At 39.7% G+C, this 10,710-nt stretch overlaps 1 protein-coding gene across 1 annotated transcript; it reads right to left on the bottom strand.

The window, feature by feature from the left end:
- Positions 1-4,641: 4,641 nt before the first annotated feature.
- On the bottom strand, positions 4,642-5,580 carry LOC108794049 (olfactory receptor 6M1-like). Its single transcript, XM_018565024.1, has one exon. It carries the CDS (start codon positions 5,443-5,445, stop codon positions 4,642-4,644), a length of 804 nt encoding a protein of 267 aa, XP_018420526.1. The 5' UTR covers positions 5,446-5,580.
- Between the last annotated feature and the right edge of the window lie 5,130 nt (positions 5,581-10,710).

Genomic DNA, 10,710 nt, shown 5'->3' with positions numbered 1-10,710 from the left:
ATGCAGACCTAACAATTTTTATTGCAGAAAATATTGTAAGAAAGGTAATTTCCACACACTAAACCCCCCAAACATCTATATAAACATCCACTGGGACCGTACCCCGCAACCGCCACAGGTTTTTATTTTAATTTTTTTAAATATTTAATTTTTATTCTTTATAAACTTTTTAATTTTTTTTAATTCATTTACTTTCAGCAAAATATATATTGCTGAATACTGCACAAGTTGTTTTGTGTAATAAATTAAAATGTTTCAGAAATGAAATCATTTTTGGGTCACGCCTTAATGACCAAGGAAACATGTGGGTCCCGAGGTTACACAGGTTGAGAACCACTGATTTAGAGGTTATATCAACTCAAGCATAAGAAGTATTAAAAAAGGCATGTGCAATTTAAAACATTCAAAGATACCAACGTGTAGAGAAAAATGCATGGACAACATGTCAGAAAGTTCATTGTACAGTGCTGCATTCCTCCAAAGGTGTGTAGTAGGTAAAAAAAAAGGCTAGGAAAATAGTTTATTAGATGAAGGCTGTTGCATACAAGAGTTCAGGTGGCTATAGAGCCACCCGATGGCTAGTATGTTGCCAGGGAGTGTGCACCGCCCCGTCATTGCTGTTTATCCCAGGCTACGCTGCCCTTCGTGCGGGCCCAGGACCGATATGCCAGGTCTCTGTGGCTGGATCAGAGGGAGATCAGCACACTTTTACTGGCTAATCTTTACTACTATACTGTCTGTACAGGGAAAAGCAGGTAGGGTCCTGAGGAAAAAGAAAACAGAGTGGCAAATAAATTAACTACTAAGGTTAAAAACAGAGGACATTGAAAAAAGAAGCAGCACACTGATGAGCAAGACAGTGATTTTTTTGCAGGCTGGCTGGGGAGTGTGCTGGGAAACTTTTGCTCTTGTACTGTGTAAAGCCCTTTGATTCGCGCCTTCCTTTAAAGCTGGTTGTGAATTGATGAGTGCATTTGCCATTCGTTACACTTGTTGGATTTGGTCTGGGGATACACTGAGGGCTTCAACTGCCATTGTGATGTGCAGGGCTCCTTGTGTGTCCCTATGCCTTTAAGGAGTTTGGGCTACCTACTGGGGAACCTGCACCCAATTCATCCTTTGCTATAAATATGCTCCAAAATAAAGGCTCTCACGGATTAGAGTTGGGACCGCACTATACAGAGGGGCCTTGACGAGGCTGTGTGGCTTCCACGTATTTTGCAAAAGATGTGCAACTAAAACCTCTGTTTTGAACCTTTAATAGTTAGACAGTGATTTTTTTTGCATACTGGCTGGTGAGTGTGCTGGGAATGTTTTGCTTCTTTCAATGTCCATTCACAATGTGCGGGTGGGGAGGAGACCTGTAAGTGAAAGTGAAATTGCAGCAGCGAAGGGTCAGGTCTCCTCCCAAGCTAGACAGAGTTGTGTTGTGGGACAGAGCTATGTAAATGTAGGGACTGAATAGACAGAAATACAAATCTTTTTTGATGTAAATTACAGCTCTCATATATGGATTTTAACTTTGTATTTAGCTGTTTGCCTGGAGTTCAGATCTAACTGTTCTCTGCTGTATGAAAGCCAATGTAACAACCAAGGCTGGATTTACTCTCTCTGCTGCCCCAATGCCAGATCCTCAATGCGCCCCCCTCTATGCAGGCTGCATACAAGTGATCTCGGCGACATCCCACAGCAGGGCTAAATGTAGAAAACAACAACCCGCCCGGCGCCCAGAACTGCTTGTCCCGGGCAACAAGTCTTAGTGAGCCCTATCGTTATTTTATGTTAGTTTAGCCCCCATCACCATTCACTAGAACTACCAGGGTTGCAGCTGTGACTGGGCCTTGGCGCTCCACCACTGTCCTAAAATCATTAGTCTGTATTGTTTTAGAAAAACAATATAATACAACACATACAGAATATCCACACACAAGTAAAAGTTGATATCCATAGAAAACTACTAAGCTACATGTAAACCAATAACTTTTTTTGTAAAGTTTACAGTGTGTGTGTACAGATACAACAAATATTATAACAATATATAATAAAAGATTTATTCACACACAAGTAAAAGTTGATATCCATAAAAAACTACTACTGTGCTACTTGTAAATCAATAACCACTAAAAAATACTATTATTATTAGAAATATATTTCATTTAAATCCAGAGAGAATTAACATCATTTATTTTTATGCAGGAAAAAAAAGTACAGTTTCTTTCAATTGTGTTCTTCATTCTCCGAGGTATTTACTAGAATTGTTCTTTTGTTTAATTTCATAAAGTTACGTGTCATAAAGTTTCACTTTTTTTTGCATTTTGATTATGATGTCTCTTCTTTCTTCAATACTTTAAACTCCTCCAAATTAGAGAATCCTATTCTTTGTTTTCAGTTCTGTTTGGCTATTGCCTGCAAGAAATCAGAATTCCACAATATTTTACAGTACCAGTCACTTGGACTTTCTATAACGAGCTTCAATACTTTTTGGAGAACATTTTATCATCTATGCATTGAAAACGTTCAGGAGAAAAAAAAAAGGAAAGTGTATGCCTTAATGGTGATTATGAACACAGATATTCCTTCTAGTATATTTAAGTGTCCAGCTGCATGTTATAACGTAGTTAAACTGCTGTTCAGCTTTACAAAATTGTGGTGAAGACCAGGGGTGTAACTAGAAATCACAGGGCCCCATAGCAAATTTGTGCATGGGGTCCTGTGATTTCTAGTTACACCCCTTGCAGAGTCCACCTGAGATCCCAAACAGCACACCAGAGAGTGACCCGGCAGAGCCCACCATAGACCTCCTTTGTCAGGCCCCGCCATCTCCATCGTCAGGCCCCGCCTCTTCCACTGCCAATACCGGGCCCCGCCTCCTCATCCGCTGTGGACGCCGGGCCAAGCCTCCTTTTCTGCAGCTGCTGGCTGTCACTGACTCTGCAGCGGCTGTGAGGAGGAACACGCCAGTGACAGCCAGCAGCTTGCGATGCCATAGCAACTCAGGCGGCCTGCACGGCATCAGGGGGACCCCTTTGTCCCTCGTCCTGGCAAAGCCCCCTGTGCCCTGGGCCCCATAGCGCTATGGCGATAGTTTACCACTGGTGAAGACTCTTAGAAGAATTGCTGATGTACAGGGGCCTTATGATATGGATTATGATGAATTTGAGGAACAAGCAATTTGTTTAAGAAAGCTCTGAGCTGTAGGAAACTGTCCAGCTTGGAGAGCAGACAGGCACTAACAAACAAGAATTTCTGCAATACTTTTTTAGGAAGGGTGTTGTTTGTTGATGAAGAGAAGGTTGAGAGGAATGTAACACAGCTTGGAAGAGTCCACCGGATGTTACGCTAATGTAAAGATGGCTCCGAATTTACAGCACAAAACAAAATTTGACAAATCAAATGTTCATACGTCTTCCTAAACCAATAACATCTGGTCAGATCAGATTATGTGTGTGTGTGTGTTGCATCACAGCACTGTGCATAGGCTATTAGCTGCTTCCCTGCACAGTTCTGCTGTGGAGAAGGCACTATTCAGTATTTTAGGTATTAACAATTGATGTGTCAGGTAATAAGGGAGGACCTCTTTGGTCATGACAGTGTAGGATGTGACCCACACTTTCCCTCTAGGTGTGCTGTGCATTAAAACACAGCACACCATTAAATATCACCTAATCTCTGATATTTACAAGGAAATATTCTGCTGCAAGAAAAGTTAGTTAGTTAGTTAGTTAGTTAGTTAGTTAGTGAGTCCCATTCTCCCTCCTGGATGTTTTTCTTTATGTTTTAGAGAATTCCTCAGTAGAAACAGATTCTCCATTAAGCCCGAAAGCCTCGAAGATGGATAGGAACAAAGTTGGGAATCATGATGGGAAGGTCTTGACACTGGGGTTCCAGGGATATTTAAAGCTGAACTCCATGATTTTTGGAAGTTAAACCTTGCAACCCCTGCACTGGGGCTACCCCTGCAGTGAAAATGTTAACTGCTCATTTTTCTCTAGGGGACGAAATAAAGAAGAAATAATCACCTATTCCTCTGTCCTGAGGCAGTGACCACTCACCTCTCTCCCCCTCTGCTCCAGTTGTATTATGTTCCTTAGTGTCCTCGCGTCTAAAAAACTTGTATTAGACGTGATGATGTCACTATACCTTAGACTGCCGGAGCCAAGGGGAGAAGAATCTGCGGGGCCCAGTCTAGCAGCTAGGTGGTAACGAGGATCAGATAAGTATTTCTTCTTTATTTTCACTCTTTAGAAAAATAATTAGCAGTTAACCTTTGCAGTTGATCCACCCCACTGCAAGGGTTAAGGTTTCAAAATCTTGGAGTTCCGCTTTAACCTCCCTGGCTGTATGATTATTATTTTTTTCTTTCCTTTTTTGATGTTTTTCGTTTTTTTTAAAACTTTTAAACTTCCCTCCGGTTCCGCCCCCTGCGACGCGGACGCTCTCAAGGGACGGAACCCGGAAGACGGATGCCGGCATCGGCCGGAGGACACAGCGGGGATTGCTGACAAGGTAAGATATGCAACGCTGTATTCCCGAGTGTGGTTTGGGGTTACCGCTTATGGTACAGAAAATTAACCCCAAGCCAGACTCGGGAATACCGCCAGGGAGGTTAAGAGACTAATTAGCAACTTAGCCCACCAATTTCTAGTAAGTTATCAAATTTCTTTGGCATGACCCTTTTAACCCCATTTGTAACTGCCACTTTTTATTAAGACCTTTAAAAACCTGTCTAACTTCTTCATTTTTCAGACTGTAGATTACTGGGTTGAGAATAGGAACTAAAACAATATAAAGAAGAGCAAAGAACTTATCATGTTTTGGTGAATAATATGACGTGGGTCTCATATATGAACAAAGTAAAGTGCTATAAAACACAGTGACACAGGTCAGGTGACCAGAACAGGTAGAAAATGCTTTACCCCGGCCTTGTGAAGATTTTATTTTTAGAATTGTAGAAATAATGAATGCATATGATCCCAAAGTAAAAAAGAAAGTTGCAATTCCAAGTACTGCCCCTTCACTGAAATTCAACAATTCTACACTGTACGTGTCACTGCAGGAAATCTTTAACACTGGCACCATGTCACAGAAGAAGTGATCAATTATATGAGATGCACAAAATTTCAGTTTAGATATAAGGACAGCATGCCCAGAAAGGTCTATAAAAGCAACGATCCATGCAATTAGGGACAGAATAACACAGTATCTTAAATCCATAATAACAACATAACGGAGCGGATCACAGATGGCTACATAGCGGTCATAAGCCATGATTGACAGCAAGATGGCTTCAGCACAAGATAAGGATAAAAAAAAATACAGCTGAGTTATACAGCCAGCAAATGAGATTGTGTTTTGATTTGTACTTAGCATGGATAGAAGTTTAGGAAGAGTACATGAAGTGGAAGCAATATCAAGGATGCTAAGATTCACTAGAAAAGTATACATAGGAGTATGGAGATGAGAATGTGCCCAAATGACAGCAACAATGGTGAGGTTCCCAGCAATAATAATTAAATAAGCAACTAGAAAGAGTAGGAACACTGGGATCCGGAACTCTGAGACACCAGAGAAACCTTGAATGGAAAATTCTGTTATATTGGAATGTTCTGTTTCCATTGTTAACTCCAATAATAATATTAAAGTGCAATAAGAAAGACTGTTTTATAATATCTTGTTAGAATATTTAAAGGAAGCAACAAAAGACAAATTCTGAAGGTAAAGGAATGGTAAGAGTTTGCTTTATTTATGAGCACAAGCCTTCTAGTCAATAGTTCCCTAAAGCACTTTCCTTTCTATTCTTCTCTTCCTTATGTCAAGTACAGAATTTTGCCAGCAAAACACACATTTAGCAAAAATAGTGAAAACACTTCCAAACAGAACAATGTGAAATATTATTGAAAATAGCTTTGTTAATTTAGGTTCCTCTCTAGATGAGAAAGATTGGCAGCATATCTAGTCCACCACCAAATCTTGCTTGCGTAATGTTTTGGTTGTGGAAACTAATTACTAGATGGTACATGGTGTCGGTTAGAGTCACCCATAGCATGCCTTCCTTTGTTTTCAGGGGTGTGGTGAGTTCATTTTCCTACATTTGGTGGACATGCCCTGCTACTCAACAATTTTGGACTTAAACTTTGCAAATCCTGTCCATTTGCTTGGTTCTTCCCTAACACCTCAAGCATGACTAGCACTTAATAATCACCGATGGGCCTCCTGGCATCCTTATGGTTCAGTTTGTTCTGATGCTGCATGTCCTAATGGTTTTGAAGCAAACAATCACCAAAGCATGGAAATCGCATGCTCCGCCTATAGATGAGACGAAATCCAGAATCACACAGAACTTGCTTCTTGGACAAGTGGAGGTGAGGTGGGCAGACCGAATGGACAAATTCTATCCATCTTTGTATTATTACTGGGCTGAAAACTTTTTACCACCTGGGTTTGAACACTCTTTTCCCATAGTTATGTGTGAGGCCGCGGCAGCTGGCAGCTCTCTACCTTGGTTCTCTTTCTTATGTCTATGCCATTTTTGTTTCCTTTCTAGTCCTCTTCCCCTCTCTTTTCTGAGCTTCATATCTCTTTCCCCTTCCCCTAATCTTTGCCAGAAGCTATCGCACTGAAAACTTGTAAACACTTTGTTGCTGTTATATTGGTATAACTTATATGCTATATGCTGGCTACTGCTTACATTCTCATTATGTCATCTGTTAGTGCATTTTGTAACTGCTGCACTTTATTGTATTTCAACATGTAATTTCTGTTATTCCTGGCAATTGTAATAAAAAAATTGAACACGAAAAAATATCTATGATAAATTATTCTTAAAGAAAACAGTGTCAGTTCATTTAGGTCTTCCCTTAATGGCAGGACCTTTCTAAACTACCAGGCAAATAGTTAGATGTGTACAGATTGTCCAAGAAAAAATCCTGGTGATACATTCTCATTGGCAAAATCCTTATTTTGGCTTATTTCCTGGCAGACCTGGGCACACTTCAAACTCACTGCTAATCCATAACCAAGCTGAGTTATTTTGCCTGGTGATTCAGTGGTTAAATTCTTTTCTTTCACTAACTGTGCAAAACCTGTGTAAGTTCAACCTGGCTTGTTATAGAATGTTTTCTGAATTGTGCAGCCTGCACTTCAAAGCATAAGTCTGGGGGTGTCAAATTAGCATCTTAATAAGCAGAACATTCTTCATTTGTATCATATGTTTATAAAATATTATAAATATTGAAATATCTTCTTTGTATTTTCTGTGTTAGAAATCTTGATACATTTATAAAGCAAAACAATATCACAACATCCTTAAAAATATTTCCTACTATAGCAATTCATAAGCAGAAAACAACCCCACTTGTGACTATCATATGTTCTACCCATATATATGAAATTATAATACTGGATCAATTCAACATTAAAAATGCATGAAATGTGTTTTTTTTTGTGTTGGCTCTCTTTGTAACCTTTTTCTTTACAAAGCTAGCCTAAACTGTATCTAAAACCAACATTTATCTCTTTTAGTTTGGATAGCGTGAGGAAATTTTAGCAATTTTGTCAAAAGTATATTGCTGTTGCAGTCAATAATGAGGAGTTTCACTCCTTCTATTTGTGTTGCTAACCATTGTCGCTGGGACTGACAGTAAGAGAATAGCGAATTACTTCCTGTTGTGTTTATGGGACACAGACTGCAAAAAAGCTGTCAGAGGTTTTAACCCTTCTGTAGTCCTTCCAAAAGTTAAAAAAAAAAATGTTTTGACTTAAGAAATACATGTAAAGGTATATACTTTTAAAGGTTGCTAAGCTGTTAAAATAGACAGCTTTGCAGAAGACTTTAACAAAATATTTTATACTTTTATTTTTCCTTTCTAACTACTTGGACTGTTATTAACTGACATAAAAACCATAAAGAAAATATACATATGTTGAATAGCTATTAAAACTGCACTCATGTTCCTCATGAAAATTAGTTAATGCCAGTTAAATGAAATATATATATATAGGGGTTTATTTACTAAAGGTAAACAGGCTGCTCACTTTGCAAGGAAATGCTCCCTTTGCAAAGGAATTTATTCTTCTCTTAATAACCTTGGTGAACATTAACTTTGCAAAAAATACACAATCACAGGCTAAGAAAAGGAAAAAAACAACAGTATTTGTGCTTGCACGTGATTGGATAATGGGAGCCAGCAAAGCTTCAACTCATTCACTATGCTAAGAGAACATTTCCTTGCAAAGTTAAGATTACCTTTCAAAGTGGACAGCCTATTTGTCTTTTTTCAATCAGCACTATAACGTGTTCTTAAAAATGGTTAGGCTGCAAAAGCTAAATTTACTAAAAATACTATTGAACTCAGCAATCAATTAAAAAAAATCTCATGAAACAGACACAACCTTATAGTGGTGCAGTTCTTTCAAATAAGAGAACCAAAACCCAACTTTTGTGGAACACAAAAAAAGTCAAAGCCTCGGCATGTTCTTCTTGCATTTACTGTGCGCTATAGCTTCCAATATGTAGAGAAATACTGTACTGTATGTGGAGACCTTTGGTTAACATTTTGGGTAAAAGTATTATGGGTAGCAATATGAAGATGTTCCAGGCATAGAAAGTTGCATTTAAATTCCACTTTTGTTGAGAGAAAAATCTACCTTTTCTGTTCTGCAGAAATAGATGTTTGCTTTACTATGTCATTTGCAGACTGATTCCTGAATGGCAGGGTCTGTGTTCATTACAACTATCTAAAAACAATCTCAGTGTTCTAATAGGGAAAGCTGCAGCATCATCAGCCCATTTAGTAGACAATTCTTTGAGACTATCTCGCCACAAAGGAAATTTGTAGAGCAGGAGATGCCTAAAATGTTAATTGTATCTTTGGTTCACTGACTTGCTCAGAAGTTTGTTTTATCAAAAAAGCAGGAAATAACCTTTCTGGAGGCATTGTTGTACACCGATTGCCTCCAGGTTATTATATTGTATTAAATGTTTTTTTGTTACCTTTTCAGAAAATTAAAGCAGCTACACATTGAGATGCAAATGCAATTTAAATAACAATAAATAAAAAATGGCTTATTTGGCAATTTTATATGCTATATTATTTTTTACACTTAAGTGGAGTTTGCTTTTGTTAACCTCAGGTAAACCTTAATTCTATCCACATTCATAAAGAATTATTATCTGCTAGGTGTGTGTGTGTGTGTGTGTGTGTTATAACAAAAGAACTGATCATACATACCTTAAAGGTACTGGATTTATTATGCAGCTTACAAAATGGCCACTGAGAATGAAAGCAATGTAAAGAACTTGCTTAGAAGTCTGCTCTTTTATACTGTATATGAGAAAAGTTTAGAACTCTGGGGAAATCCTGTCTGTAAAGTGAGATTCTGTTTAACTCTTAGAGGAGAAAGAAGGATTCTCTACCCTGTATGTTCTAATGCCTTAATAAACAACTTAATGCATTAAAACAACTAATGCATTATAAACAACTTAGAAAATATGTTGAATGTATATCATATTCAATCCATTTGTATTATTTGAAGTAAGTCCATATAGTGAGCAATAGTATGTGAATGATTTTCTCTAATTATGGCAGGACTTCAATTACTTCATGCTTTTCTAGTTTATACTCTATTGCTACAGCTCTTTATTGTCCTAAGATGAAAGATGGTCGCACATCAATTACATTACTTTGTGTAAAAACTACTTATTTGCAACTCATGCTGTGCCATACAGTCCTTCCTCCAGTCTGCCCCTTTCTGACGAGTTTACAGGCTTAGTCATGATGATACTTTGCATTGCAGAGATGGAGTTGCAATAAAATGTATGTAATAATAAAATGTATGTAATTACATAAATAGTCACTGGGTGCCCGCTGCATTCACTAATCTCTGTGTACTAAACCATTCTCATATGGGTCAGTACACAGTGACAGTGAACTGAGCCAATCCGAGTGGCTTGGCACCTTGTGATTGCTGATACCAGTCTTTTGTTCTGCAGCCCCTGTCTGCAGCATATCAGCCATGTTAAAAGGACGAGCCATTTTGGTACCTCATGGATAATGAAACACATGACTATGCACCAAAGAGCTTGGTGGGAGCAACACCTCAATGATACTGGTCAACAGCAAAAGGCCAGCACTCCTCCTCATCTTTCACTTTCCACCTCTCCGCAAATATGATTTCTTATATACATCTGCTGCAACGTCTGCAGCCTCAATTGATAAGAACGGTGAAGTCTGACATGGGGTTTCAGAGGTTTACCTTATGGCATATTCAGTGGCGGAACTACCGCCGGTGCAGGCGGTGCGGGCGCCCGGGGGCCTCAGGCTCTGGGGGGGCCAAGCAAGATGCCGGCCGCCGGATCAGTATCCAGCGCCCGGCGGGCCCCTGGTCTCTCCGCCGGGAGTGTCGGATCATCTGTTCATCCGACACTCCCGGCCAGTGTTGTAGCGAGGGGGGGCCGGGGGGGACCGCTGACCTGCGGCATCAGACGCGGCTCTGTATTCGGCCGCTCCTCTAGTGGTTCCTCTGCAGGCCCCTGCGGTCTGTCCTCTACAATGCCTGTTTAGAAGGCTGCGTCTGCCTGATCCAGCTAGTATGCGATTCGGGCTGGCTGGATCAGGCAGAAGCGGCCCTCTAAACAGGCACTGTAGAGGACAGACCGCAGGGGCCTGCAGAGGACCCACTAGAGGTCACCTGATTACAGAGCCGCGTCTG

Source organism: Nanorana parkeri, unplaced genomic scaffold, assembly GCF_000935625.1.
Source record: "Nanorana parkeri isolate BGI_ZX_2015 unplaced genomic scaffold, ASM93562v1 scaffold807, whole genome shotgun sequence".
Lineage (NCBI taxonomy): Eukaryota > Metazoa > Chordata > Amphibia > Anura > Dicroglossidae > Nanorana > Nanorana parkeri.
The sequence above is the reverse complement of the archived record's forward strand: the minus strand, read 5'-3'. Positions and strand labels throughout refer to the sequence as shown.

Coding starts and splice junctions, on each gene's coding strand:
- LOC108794049 (XM_018565024.1), bottom strand. CDS start 5,445: ATGTATACTTTTCTAGTGAATCTTAGCATCCTTGATATTGCTTCCACT.